Source organism: Stegodyphus dumicola, chromosome 3 (genome assembly GCF_044657685.1).
Source record: "Stegodyphus dumicola isolate Sdum_Otavi_A_Nest chromosome 3, ASM4465768v1".
In the NCBI taxonomy this organism is placed as follows: Eukaryota; Metazoa; Arthropoda; class Arachnida; order Araneae; family Eresidae; genus Stegodyphus; species Stegodyphus dumicola.
The window spans coordinates 234,456,761-234,472,168 of NC_140770.1; the positions used below are offsets into that span (position 1 = coordinate 234,456,761).

A 15,408-nucleotide genomic window follows, 5' to 3' on the forward strand; every position below is an offset into this window, starting at 1 on the left:
TAATTTTATTAAGAAAATTTATAGCAACTGAGCAGTTAATACTAGAAGCTCATACACAAGTGAAACGTCAGTTTAAAAAACTTATGGCTAATAATAACAAAAACTCCCAGCAGTGAAATAAAACTTCAGTAACTCAATCTGGAAGACTTTCAGACTCCTACAAAATATACTGAGAAAGGATAATCAGCTGGCGTTTAAGATTCCCTATTTCAAATTAATTTCCAAACCTAGAATTTGAAGATTTAGATGGAAGAAGTCAAAGCCACCTTTCAACAAGCACTTCGCCTATGACACCAGATTCTTCTATACTTCTTTCTCTAATGTTCAGATTTCAAGTGAACTTTCATAATCAACTTATTAAACAACTGGATCAAGAGTTACTGATAAACTCAATAATAAAAAACTTAATCCACCTGGCTCAAATTTTCATAGACAAATCAAGAAGCTTGCATATTCCCATGTTTTTCATGCTCATACCCAGTGCAGGATTTACGTATAAGCTACACAAGCTATAAGCCTCCATTTTCTTGGCAGCCCCCAAAATATTTTAAAAAGGGCTTTACTAAAGGGCCCCATATCTCAAATAGCTTAGGGCCTCGTCAAGTCTAAACCCGTCCCTGCTCATACCTATGAATTACCTAAAGATAAGATGCTTAAAGTCATCAAATAAGGTCTACCAGTTACAGCAAACCTAAAAGAAATTTTTCATGATCTCATTGCTACTGCATTTAAACCGACATATATGATACAGTTAATGGAAAAGAACAAAATGAGTTTTAATTTAACTCTGCTTTATTACCTGAAAATCCAAACTGAAACCTTAAATGAAAGGCCCGGATACCTACAGGTGGTAGCACAGCACCATCGCCTATACATGCAAAAGTATTCTTCATTATTGGAATAATTACGATACATATTCTTTAGGAAGCACAGTTATCGCTTTCCATCACTTCCTCTTCTCGAAAAATACAGCAACCTATCTTCACAATAAAATGTGATGTCTGAGACTTCAGACAAAGCGGGTTCTGCCTTTTGAGCCACGTTGTTTCGCTGATATTTAAGCTATTTTATGGCCGTGCATATTAATTGCCGGTTTGCCTACATCAGTGGTAGGGTAAGAGCCAGCTCGCGTTAATTACCTCTGTGCACTTGGGCTGATTATTTAACTTAGTTTTCATTTTATACTTCTATTTTGAGTTACAGACACAAGTATTGGCTAAGTTTCGTAAGCACCAGGACTGGCGACTATAAATTCTTTCTTGAGTTGAATAAAAGGGTCTTTTCACCCTTCGTACGTTTTGTTATTGATACAGTTTGAACTAATCAAATAGTCCTTTCACAGTTTAAGTAAAGATCTAGCCAACAAAGTAACTTTAATATAGCTAGAATCTTATAGTCTTACCTGCAGCATTCGACATGCACAGTTTTTTTTTTTTTTTTTTTTTTTTTTTTTTTTTTTTTGGTGTGTGTGTGTGTGTATGTGTGTGTATATGCGTGAAACGAAAGCCAATTTAAGACTGATTTTCAGCAATTTTTAAATATGAAACTGTATCAGTATAAAAAAATTAATTCAGTGTCTGAAAATTTCTTCGAGTGTAATTTTGAGATTATTTATTAGAAATCATAGAAACTTTTCTTTTCCTGTCATGGTTAAAAATTCATAAAGAGAATGAAACAAATACCTTTAAAGCAGGATTCATCAGTTTATAAGGAATTGATCTTCTGTAACCAACATTGAAGCAAAATTTCAAAAAGCGTGCTCTATTCATGATGTACTCCTATAATCTGTAAGAACAATCACTGAACTGAATATAATATAAAGTGTAATGGAATACAATAACACTAAAACGTATTCTGATGACTTTTCAAAAAGGAAAATATAATTTTGCCGTTATGAAGGAATTCTGTGGAATATCTTGAAGTCGTTAAGTTTATTACTTGACATGCAGCAAGATTTTACTAAGCACTGCTTTTTGTGTAAGTGGGATAACCTGATATGAAAGCACATTATGTGAGGGTAAATCAAATATAAACGAGCCTTTTGTTAAAACAAAATTTATTTAATAGGAAATATCTGCACTTCTATAAATTATTTTTCTAAATACCCTCCTCCTTATATGATACATTTTTCCTAATGATTTGGTATTTTTTTCATTCCGTTTTCGTAGAGTGAAGTTCAACAGGTATCTAATCAGTTACGCACGAATGTTTTAACTTGATCGCTGGTCTCAAATCGCTTGGCTCTAAGTGCTCCTTTGTGGGGTCCAACATGTGAAAATCGAATGACGATAAGTCTGGGCCGTAAGGTGGATGATCAAGCATTTTCCAGTGCATTTCCACTAGTTTCTGGTGCGTTACACTTGCTGTGTGGGGCCTGGCGCTGTTGTGAAGGATCAACACTTGGTGAATGAGACAGTCTCGTCTTTTGCGTTGACATTGACAAGTCTAACTTTATCCAAGAGACCGCAGTTGTAATTTGCATTAATGGTCTGACGTCCGTGTAAGAAATCCACCAGTGGGAACACCTGAAGTCCCCAAAGATCGTAGCAAACACTTTCCCGGCAGACAAATCGAGTTTTGGCTTTTATAGGGTTTCCTTCTCTACACCATGCTTGCAGGCTTTGATTGGGGGTGGGGTATAATGATGCTTCCACGTCTCGTTACAGATAACAATTTTATGCAAAAGAATTTCCTCTTCTTCTTCAAAACGAGCTTGAAGCAACTGAGAAATACGAACTCGTGCAGCTTTTTTATCATCATTCAATAACTTTAGAACCCAACAAGCTGAGATTTTTTCTGAACCCCAGCTACTTTCTGATGACTGATTGGACAGTTCCACAGCTGAAACCAAGTTCTTCTGAAATTTGAAGCACAGTGCAGTGTTGATCCCGATAAGCTCACGAATAAGTGCAGTGTTTTCATAAGTCACACTGTTGCAAGGACGACCTTGATTCGCAACACATTTACAGCCTTATTTGAATTCGTTGCACAAGACCTTGACTCTTGACCATGGAATGGTAGCTTTCCCGAAATGGGCATGCAGTCTGGAGTAAATTTCAGCTGGTTTCACGTTTTCAACGGATAAGGAACTTTATAATTATCTTTGCTAAATAGAAACGGGCGCACTCCTCTTATTCATCATATGAGTTGCTAAATAAAGCAGGGATAAATTGGCTGTTGTGGTTCCCTTACTCTAGGCAACCCCACCTAATGACTTCAGCTCTCCAAGCACATACAAGTACCCATCTCGACGCTAAGCCAATAAAGGTTCGTTCGCATTTGATCGCCTTACGTATCCCCAGCGAATAGCGGAAAGGACATATTTTTACTTCAAAAGAAATGAAAGTGTCCAGCAGAACACAGGTAAATTTTTCAGACACATGTTTCCTTCCTCTCCATGCACATCAAACTCCGACAGCTGAGGACGCCATGAAACGATCATCATTCAAAGAAAGAGAAATATTTGAATATTTGGGAACCAAATTTCCAAAAATAAATTATACTTGAGTAAAGGAGAGAGCTTTTATTGACCCGCAGATATGAAAAAAATGAACGATTCAGATTTCTGCCACTAATACTGAAAAAGACACATTAAATGAATTCAAAGCAGAGGGTGCTACGTTTCTCAGAAACTTCAATATATATTTAGCTGTAAAAGAATTGCAAATGACAAGGCAAGATCTTTTCAAAAAATCACTTACTATGATGGTATACAGGCTTACACAATTGTTATGACGGTATGAGGACTCATCGCATATGACACCCAGTTACCTCTAATATTGATCTAAAGCACTATGACAGACTAGCAGGTAGAGGTATAAGCTAGACCAGCACTTCTGTAGTACCACAGGTGACTGAGGTATTGCCGAACCTAACTAAATGTTAAGCTTCTGTCCCAATTTTGAGGAAGAACCCCTCCGGGGTGGTCCAAGGGTCTCCCACCCCTCTTTTCCTACCACAATATCTCAAGGGGACTTTCTGCTTGTCATTTGTTTTGAGTGCACCACTGCCAAACAGACATGACCCATGTCTACAAATACCCATATCTTTTCCGGGATTCCAATCCGGGCTCATTGATACAAAATTCAGCCTTACTAATGACCCCAGCTGTATTTGTAGGAACATATTCAATTGCTTGCAAGCACGCCATGCTAGCAGGTCATGGTTCTTTATAACGCCGGAATTTGTATGGTAATTAAAGTATTGTGCTCCCTTGAACTTATTTACACATAAGCATATTCTCTGGTTTTAATGGTGTATTGAGAATACGGCAGCACACTAGGGCTATCTGCCTAAGGGGAGGAATGCCTTCGTGGAGGGAAACTGGCTCGTATACACGTTACACATGGGGGAAAACTACGAAAACGCCCATGAGCCAGCCCGTTCGCGGGATTCGAACCTCGGACCGAACTACCAGTGTTCAGCGGTTTTACCGCTCGGCCGCTGGTGGGCGCCTGGTTTTAATGTGCGGCAACAGGAAGGTCATCACTTTCATCATATGAATTAAGATTATATATGCATATTTGCATTTGGACACATTTTGGACAAATTATTTTATTAAAAATTTATTTTAAAGATATTTATTTTGCAAAAAGCAAAACTTAAAACAGAGAAAAAAATTTATAGTCTGTACTTCAACACTAAGTGCAAGATTTATGAAAATTAGTTTCAAAAATACAAGTGCCCGAAAGCAAATGTAAGCCACTGCAATTTTTTTTCGGCGAAAATTATTCCTAATGGAAGCTTGCTTTCAACAAAATTAGATTAAATTCTAAAATTATTTGAGATTACCGATTTGAAATAAAACATTAATTCGAGGAAAACTTATATATTTCATAGTGTCCAAGTAAGGGAAAAAAAAAAAGAGTACGAGTGAAAAAAGGAAATCCTGTTAGGGAGGGAACAATTCGCCAGGTATGTCATTTATGGCGTCACGCTTATCTTCTTAATATCAATAACATATTTTAATTTGTATTAAATACCTATGTTATCAAAAAAGCAAAATAAATATTTACAATATTAAGAAATGCGTTTATTGCTTTCAAATCTCTAAGTTTGTTAAGTAATTACAGACTGATTAAATTCAAATGATAATTAAGGAACTTACTTTTCCCCAAATGACAACGCTCTGAGAACTGGTCACGAAGATGGATGAATGATAAATTAAATACCTTATGTTTTGTGCAGTGGCAACACATTGTGAGCTAGTTATGCCATGGATAAAGAAATAGAAAATAGAAATTCCTTCCTTCGTGAATTAGAGCGTTACAATAAATTAAACACCTTGTGTTTCATACAGCGACAACACTTGCTCAGGTGAGTAGATGCGTTTATGGTATTTTAACTAAATTAATATCATTATATCAAATGTATAGAAGGGGTATTGTCCGAATACCAGATGTTCTTGAGCAAATCAAATGTAATTCTATTTCGCAAAGGTCAGTTATTCAATCTATCATCTACTTCCATCTTATTTGAAGAAGAAATATGTTGGAAACGAGATATCACAGGTAATACAGTCTCTTCAAAAGAACATTCAGCAACGTTACTCATCTTACGTCACACACAGGGTACATTACGAAAAGCTCATGCAGCCATTCTAATGGAATTTCACCCAGTTTACATTGCCCCACCAGTGACCAAGTAGTTAACACTGCTGAATACTGGTAAGTCGACCTAGTTTGGGTTCGACCCCAGGCGACTTTGAAAATATAAGGCTGATTTTTGTTGTTTGACTTCTGACTTAGTATTTGTTCGGCGTGTTATTGTGTCTTAAACCTACCTTAACGTAACCCAGGTCGATCTACCAATATTCAACTATCGCTTTACTCGATTGTTGCTGAGGTGAAAAACCACGAGATGGCAAATTATGATATGACGTTTAACTGAAGAAGAATGGTTTCTTCATTGGACAGAGTATTCAAAATCATAACGAGATTTCAACAGCGGCATGTTCCTGCTGTGCCTTCCTTACACGACTGAAACTTTTGAACGAAAATACGAATCTCAGTTACATTATGATCAGTACAACATTAAAAGGAAAGAATGAAAAAAGAATTTTCAAAGTTTTATTTTTATTACTCTTTACGAAGATGAAACAGAAATATGGATGGATGATTGTTTGAACTTTTGAAATTTATGCTAAAATACAGTCTTCAGAAAGTAGCTCCGAACATTGCAATAATACTGCAAATTTTCCTCACAGTTGATGTTACAATTTGTAAGAAGAATTTAAGTTAATACAAATCTATTATATGAAACACCTGAGATCTAAAAATGAAAACCTTGAGTTTAAGAAATCTTACTGTACTGTTTACAAAACAGTAATTGGAGTAATGAAACACTTTGAGATCGTCATCTACGATTTTACTAACAGAAGAACAAATAAAATAACACTTTGAATGTAATATTTTAAAACCTTTTAGGTATGCATTGAAAGGATCGCAAAATCTCTGGCTACGACACTGGTCACTAGTAACCTATAGGTTGACGCTCACATCAGATAAACTTAGAAAAGCAAAATTTCTATGGGAAATATAAAAAGAAGGAAAACAAATATATGGGATAATAGCAGTGACAACAGGGTTGATGTCAAAGTATTTAGGAAATAATTTTTACACAACAGTACGCAATTTAATTGCATATAATCTGGAATATGTAAGCACTATTAAATTCTCTATTAAAAATAAATTAATAAATCTCAGGAATAAATTATGCGCCCGCCTTCTGTATCTCGCTGGCTTCTATGGAAATACAAAAGCATAAAATCAAAAACATTATTCTTTCTGTTTTGTTCTTGTTTTGAATGCTGATTTATTAGCCAAATGAACTTCTTATCCAAATTAAACTGGATAAAAATAAAAGTTAAATTATTCATAATATTTTTCCTGTAGTTTAATAACTTTCTTCATTCCTCTTTCCTGTTTTTTGTTAATTACTACCAGATTGATCATGGGCGTCGTTCCCGATTAACCAGGCGAATCCGGAGTCTACAGTAATTTTTTTAAAATCAAAATTGAATAGCAAGGCACTGGTGCCTTAGAGGAGGTGTGACGTGAATGTTAGAAGGGATAACATTTTGCTTAACTCCCCTTCACTCAGGAATGTGGTGGGTGGAGTTTCAGAGTTTTGACGATCACTCGGTCACTAGGCATTTATTAGAAGAGTCAAATTTCTCTTGCATTTTCAGATGTTTTAAGAAAATGGCATTCTTATATTATTTATTCTTCAAAATTTGGATATACACACGTGCTGTGTACTTAACTGTGATGGGAACTATCTCAGTTTCCCACAGTGCAAGTTTTCTCTTTTCAGAAAGGGAAAGAATTGCTAATGGATTAATGCTATTCACAGGAAAGATTTCATGCCGACCAAATTTCCAAAGGTAAGTTGCTTTTTTTGGGGGGGGGGAATGAATGAGTTTACATTTCCAGTAAAAATTCAAATTGATGCCCTGAAAGCAAGATTTGGAAAATACAGGTCTTTAGCTAGATCGCAGTATTTAGTGCCTGTAAGACAAGCTTATGAAAGCAGAAGCAAAATTGCGTTTTCAGAACTTCCTACTCCTTACTCTGAATTCTAACACGTATGAAAGATTAAAAATTAGCAACATTGACAATAGCTTCGAAGTTGATGAAGAGTTTTGTACAGAATTTGACATTAAATTACAGAAGATGATTTTGAAAATGCTGAAAACCTTTCTACCAGAATTAACATACCTGTCAGTTTTTGTGCAAGGGCTGCTGTAAAGAAACTTGAGTGCAATTCCTGTTTTATAATTTTAGTTACAGATAAAGTATCGGAGCATAAGCATAATTATTCCTTAATTGAAAATATGAGCCGAGGGATGTTTATTAAGCCCCTAAGCCAATGTTGTTAATATAATAATGTATAATTATATAACAGTTCAAAAACTTCTCTCAGTGGACAACAAACAAAAATCTCTACAAAGTAAAATTCAGACAAAAGAAGGAAATTCACAAAATTTGAAAGACTTTAATATATTTATGGATCCATGTGAATTCGCTCATTCGGCTGAAATTATTGTAAAATATTTAATATAGACGGCAACAAATTCTTTATTAAATATTATTGCAGAAGAATTAATAATGGGCCTAGGCCTGTAGTTAAAAGCAGCAAATTACGAGCTCTTGAAAATTAAATTTGAATTTTTCGCTGCTTTAGAGAATGTATGTATATCAATATATCTTCATGCATAATAAATTATGAAATTTTACCTTTCATTTCTTTTTTACAAAATGCATTTATTAAGTATTCTCCTTTACTTACATGTACAGTGGAGTGTCAATGCAATTTTATATATGTGTACGTGTTAAAATTCACGATTTTTAGAATGTTTTAATTTTAATTTAATTAATTCATATTGGAATTTTAATAGGAGTGTTCCCCTTTCTTTCTTATGATTATATGCATCAAAGAATACTTTATAGCCAAATTTTCAATTTTTGGTCTTTGTGAAAAATTGGTCCTAAATTTCTAACTTTATGTCTTTACTGTTATGTTTCACCAGCTTAATGCGCGAAAATTCTAGACATGATTATTTTTGTTTTAAAAAAAAATTTGTAATTATATATATATATAGGTTAAATAATCATGAAATTCCCTTTCTCCCTACCCCGAATATATTATTTTCAGTTTTATGTTTTATATGGCAGTATGTCGATAAAATTTTTTTGTAAGGAAATCGAGCATATACATATATACACATACATATACATATAAGTAAGCCAGTTAATCAATCTTAATAAACTGCCTAATAAGCGGCAAAATAATAAAATAACGATTTGTTTTTATGTGTTATTATTATTATTATAGGGCACAGATCCGATCCTCCTAGCTGGCACAAGCCGGCCGTATGATAAAAAAATGGGACTGGCTAGAAAATAAAAAATATAAGAAAAAACATACAAACTCCAAAATCTGAGTCTCAGTGCCGAATTCCAATTCTATCTTTGTTCGTATTTATAATCTGCATTGTTATCTCTTTTGAAATCTTCTTTAAAATTCTTTCTATATTTCTCTCTTGCACTCCGGGTAAGCGTACATTCATCGACGAAGTGCCTGGCGTTCTCAAACTTATCACAAATTAAGCATTTATCATTATTCTGTAGATGGAAATGATTAAAATAAGCCAGGAAACGCCCATAAAAATTACCCAGTACCTGATTTATATAAACATTATTTATAATATTCATTTTCTTGTTTAACTTTATATTTTTCATTAACTCGTTTTTCTTATTAGACGACTAACAGCAAAAATTCCATTTTGTATAAATCCAGTTTTCCATTTCAGCAATGGCCTTTTTTTTTAATCTTGGATATCAAAATTATCGGTTTCATTCTCAAGTGCAGCTATTTTAGCAAGGGTGTCCGCTCTTTCATTTCCGACAATTCCACTGTGTGCTTTCATCCAGTGTAATTTGACATAATGTTTTCTTTCAGCGTTTTTAAACAAGTCTTTTATTTCATTACTCAGTCGATTTTTATAATCTGGTTGAGCTAGTGCCTGAAACGCAGATAGGGCATCAGTATAAATATTTACAAAACATCGAACTGTTAATTTTTTATTAAACCAATTCAAAGCCTCTGTTAACACATTAAAGGTGGGAGTAGTAGTACTACGATTTATCTCGACTGTAGCTTAAAGGCGGGAGTCGTAGTACTACGATTTATCTAGACTGTAGCTTAAAAGGCGGGAGTCGCAGTACTACGATTTATCTCGTCTGTAGCGACTGTATTACTACAACTCCCGCCTTTATTTCGACAGTAGCTTGCGCATCTATCTCGACTGTAGCTTGCGCATTTATCTCGACTGTAGCTAGCGCATGGATTGCGCAATGTGGTTGCTTGCGCAATCCATACACCACTTTACATTTGTATTTAGCATGTTTTGTGGTTTGAAGCTGTTCGGTTGTTCAAACTCTACTTACAGTAAAATTTGAAATCCTTCAATATGGTTTCACGTGAAAATAAAGATATATATGCAGACGATTTGATGCACATTGAACAGCCACAACCTGGTACATCGAACTCGGCACCACGGACTCCACGATATAAAATTGATCCGCCTGGACGTCTTTCGCTAGACATCAAAAAGCACAAATTAATTCGGATAGAAAATAAAGGCAAAAAGCTATATGCCCAGCGAAACTGCGTAGATTGTGCGGCACATAAAAAAAGAAAGTTGACTTGCTTCAAATGCGAGTTTTGCAATGCACCTCTTCAACGTGGCGAGTGTTATCAACATTATCACACTCATAAAAAATACTAGATTCTTCTCATAAATATGTACTTTAAAACATTTTTGTAATTAGTGTTTAGTTCTTTTTTAATATTTCTTGTAGTTTTAAGAGTTTAAATAAACTTTTTTAAGTGTAAATTTTTTTATGATTGCACAAAATATCGCCCGCTCTAGGACGAAAAACGAGGCGAAGCGGTTGCCGCGTTACCTAGCATACTTTCGTCAAGATCCTCCGCCTCTAATGTGTTAATGCGTATAGTTCTGCTTGATAAACCGAATTCATTAGTTTAAGTTTTATTCTCCCATTTTCTATCTCCACGCCACGAAAATAAATTATCACAGCGCTACCCACTCCTCCATCAATTCCAGAACCATCTGTAAAAACGTCTATTTGGCCACCAGAAGGAAACTCAAGATCATAGAATAATCCAAATATTCGTGTCATTGAATGAATAATATCCTCATTCTCTTGCTGAAAGGCCTTACTTGTGAGTACTTTTTGTCCAATTTCAGTATCTATAATAATTTTATTAGCTAATATAACCTTTTTGTAGTATAATTTGTATAAAATCGAGAGGGGCGGAACACCAGCAAGAACTCAGGCAACTTCAGTCGAAACGGTCCTGAAAGCTCTTGTAATGGCAAGCATCCAGCCCCTCTGCAGGGTATCCAATTTTATTCTCATCTTAAGTACCTTCTCTGCCCGGCAGCCCCAAGCTCCGACTCCATATAATATTTTAGGGATGACCACATTTCTAAATATCTCTCTCAGGGAACTCTTATACGTAAGTTAAATGTCATGAAATTATTTTTTCATGTTGCAGAATAGATTAATTGTGTTTTTTACTTCCTTGTACAATGTAAAGGAAGTATTGTAATCACGAAAAACTCTGGGTACCATATTTCAATGATAATATTCATTTTTAACCGCTATCGAATGTAATTTAATGATTTTTTTGAGTGACATTTGTAAGTAAGGACAGAATAACAGACAACTGAATTAATTGAATGAGAAATATATCTGTAATGAAATTCGAGGAAGTAAATTTATATTTTTTAGGATAATCTTAGAAAGAATTAAAATTGTTCCTTTACGAAATATCATGCCATACATGTTTATTTGATGAAATACAGTGTATGATAAGAAAATAATACTTATTGTTCGGTTAGGCAGTTTTAAATAATTCTGAATTGATTACAAAGACAATTTCGATGATTTTTTTCGTTTGCCTTCTTTTCCTCTATTCGAACTATCCTTTCTCTTTGAATATTTGTTGTGTTCAAAGTTCCAATTTACATTAACAATTCATATATCATTAAATCATGTTATAAAATTTTATAATAAAGATCAGAGGTTGTGATATTTAGAATGTAAAAAAATGTATAATTCTCTCTGTGCAATTAATGTCTCATAATTATGAAAACTTATTTAAATCATTGCAAGCTTAGTGCTATTTTTTTTCAAATATGAGTATTTATTATTATTATTAATATAAAATTAAAAATAAGGAATATTATCTATACTTATCAAAGATGTATCGTGGTAAGTATAATTACTACTATCAGGTTCAATGTTTCTTCTAACCTTCTCCGGAAACATACAATGACCTGACTAGGAACAGAGAGCTTACTAAAGCTATGTTCACGAATTGTAGTAAGTAGACAGGATACAGACGAAGGGTATACAAGCCCCTTTATTTTTCTTTATATACAATGACTTCCGTACTTCGGAATACAATGACCCTCCACTCGGGGTCTAACGTAAAAGGTATAAAAATAAAACTAAACTCTAATTTAACTTTAGAATAAGATTGGCCTTATAATAACACGAAGCGTATGTAGCACAGAGACTGTGAACACTACAATACGTTTAATTTATCAAGAGGATTAAAACCTCTGGCCTGGAAGGCAAATAGCAACTGCGTAACTTCTAAGGTAAGCGGCCTGCTTCGAACTCACTGCTTCCTCTCTCCTGCTTGGCAAAAAGGCCACACTTAAATACTTGGCGTTCGCCAGACAACTTTGCATAAAATCCTTCACGCTTATAATTCTGGCCGGAAGTAGAAAATAAGAAGTGATAGTAAAGATTTAAAATAAAATAAACGTTAGTAAAACTTAAGATCCTTACATACTTCCCGCCAGAGTTAATTTGTTTGAAACTGAGGTCTAAAACGACCTTGTTGAAAACTTTTAGCTCTAAAAACTAACGGGAGGCCAACCTTTTACAATCATAACTTAGCTAGAAACTAGAAAATTTAAAAGAAAGAAATTTGTTACAATAGCAGCTCCCGGGATATACAACAATCTTTTTTTTTTTTTTTTCATCTGTACTGCATCTAAACAGGAGCTTTATTCAATTCTGGTTCCTTCCAGAGATCTGGAAGGAAAACTAGTTTAATGAAATGTTACAGAATGACATTGCAATTAACATATAGAATATACTTCTCTTAACATTCTTATTTCATTCATGACTATTTTAATTATCTCTCCCCGTGCTCTCTGACATGTGTTGTAAAAGAACACCAAACACGTATGTGTTTCTGTCTACGTGTTCCACACTTCCTCCTACAATCAAAACACTAACGTGTTAAAATTCAACATACGAGACCTCTTAACACACCCTACTTTCAACTCTAAACCCTGAGGTACTATTCTGAAAGTGGCTAACTCTAAAGTGTAGCGTCAGAGAGCCTAACTACATCATTCAACCTTTAACACATATTCACCATGATTTAATCTTTACAGTCACACGAATAACAAATTTTTAACATTACTTTCACTTTTACCATATCACGGTATTTCTTAACATTCAAAATAACAGTTCACATGTATACAAGAACATATCAACATGCCGTTAATTTTACACATTTGAAAACATACATTAGTAGTACATTGTTAACTTCTATTCTTTTCAAAGCAAGTGCCAATTCTTTCTACATTGAAATAATACTACATTTCAAAAAGTCTTTCAGACTAAAACTTCTTTCTTGCTAGAATGTTTTAAATAAAATTTATACAATAACTTTTTACAATATTTAAGTCTTTACACAACGCTATTATACATCAACTTTGGTTTTACGCGCGAGTAATTGAAAAACATAATAAGAAAATCGGTCACAACTCATTTCTCGCCCTTTTGGCGATAAAGGTAGACCTCGCATGAGGTAAAACTTCTTGAAATCTGCCACTTGCAGTAAGAATGAAAGATTAACTTAAGTTTGTAAAGTAACATAAAATTTTACTTATCTTTGTAATATTCAGACATCCTTTTCTGGGCCCAGTCTTTAAAGGTATAGCTGATAGTAGCTTGGTTGATCCTCCTTCTTGTACGGGCTCGCCCTTCAGTGCTTTCCTCTGGAAGCTTCCGTTTTTCACCAGTACGGCCACCCTTGAACACCTTCCTTTTGTGCTCTGCTTGTGGTCTTGGCCGTTTGAAGGCAGCTGGTCTTGGTGGAACCGGGAAACTTCTGTCGTGATCCTGCTTGGACCTCGTTGTTGGCCGTTCAAATTTTTCTTGTACTTTTTCCTCCGCCGCTGATGGCCCTTCCGCAGTTCGGCGACTTTTGCTGCGGAGAGTTCTGTCGGATGAGTCAATCTTCCGTTTCACAGCCGGGTTATAGTTGCCGTCCTTTCTCCCGGTCCTTTCCACATACGTCGTCCTTCTCCCTTCTTCATTCTGGGGGAGTTCGTGCACTCTGTTTTCTGGACGGTGGAACGGCTTCTTTTTCTTTTTACCTTCAGTTTTTCCGCGGGGCAATTTTCTTTTCACTTGCTTCTGTCTCTCATTGGCTTGCCCTTGTACTTGTCGTTTTCCCACCTCTGGAACTTGTACCTGCGGTGTCTGCCGTACCGGATCCTGCAAAAGATCTGAAAAGATTTTCATTTTATTACGATCGAAGTAGGGTTTAATTTGATCAATATTTGCGGAACAGGTTTCACCATTTCTTGCCTTTAACACTACAACAGCGTGAGTTATTTTTTCTATAACATATGGTCCTTCAAAGCGTGGAAAAAATTTGGCAGTTTTATCTTCTGGTGCTGAAGAAAGTGAATGCTTGATTTTTAAAACTTCATCCCCTACTTTATAAGTTACTCCCCGTCGTTTCAGATCATAGTATAACTTCTGTTTTCTTTGTGCTACTTCCGTATTCTTTTTTGCTTCTTTTATTAGTTTTTCTATATCACCCATTTTAAATTCTGGGGCTCTTTGTTGCACATAAAATAGTTTATCTAACGGTGTTATAACCTTTCTGCCTAGAAATAACTCAGCAGGAGTTTTGCCCGTTGTATCATGTTTTGCGGTCCTAAGGGCGAAAGCAAATTCATTGACATAGTTATCCCAGCTTTTATGAAAATTTTTAACATAACTACGGATAATTTTCACTATATTTCTGTTGACCCGTTCCGCTATATTTGATTGCGGCCGATACGGGACCATTTTTAAATGACGTATGCCCAGTTTTTGGCACGTCTTCAAATATATTACTTACAAATTGAGGACCATTATCCGATATAACTTTTAGGGGCGTCCCGTATTTTAAAATATATTTATTTAAAATAGAATCAGTAACTAATTTCGCGGAGGCTCGTTTTAAGGGAACAATTTCGGTCCATTTACTAAAATGATCAACCATAACAAGGAGATAGCGACTTTTGTTTAACTGACTTTTTGGGAAAGGGCCCAATAAATCGATGCCGATTATTTCATTTGGAAATTCGGATTTAATACTATTTAGAAAACCGGCCGGGCGGAAATTAATATAATTAACGGCTTGACATGTTGGGCAGCACTGGACATACGCCCTTGTTAACTTTTGCAGTTCAGGAAAGTAGACTGCCTCGCGTACGCGTTGGATAGTTTTTCGAATACCAGCATGAGAAGCTAAAGGGCTGTCATGGAGCTCTTGCAGGATATTTAATCTAAGACTACTGGGATAACAGGTCGAAATTCGTTGTTGGAATTCGTAGTTTTTGTGTAGAATAATAGACCATCTATTAGTTCGTAATGGGCCGCCCTATTTCTTATCGCCACAATATCTTGGTGGCTAAAATTTTCAGGATCCTTCAAATACTCATAAATACTTCCAAACTCAGGATCCTTACCCAGTTCGGTTATTACAGTTTCTCGGGAATTTATTGTACACGCT

At 35.1% G+C, this 15,408-nt stretch overlaps 1 protein-coding gene across 2 annotated transcripts in view; it reads right to left on the minus strand.

Moving 5' to 3' along the window:
- LOC118180405 (regulator of microtubule dynamics protein 1-like) overlaps positions 1-15,408 on the minus strand; it is a 108,360-nt gene that overhangs the window by 68,346 nt on the left and 24,606 nt on the right. The window contains exon 3 of one of the 2 annotated variants that reach the window (XM_085813921.1): positions 1,683-1,785. The exons of the other annotated variant lie outside the window; for it this stretch is intronic. Coding sequence (XP_085670047.1) covers positions 1,683-1,769 — 87 coding nt within the window. The 5' untranslated portion in view covers positions 1,770-1,785. The remainder of the gene's footprint in view (positions 1-1,682; positions 1,786-15,408) is intronic. 2 annotated transcript variants of the gene reach the window in all.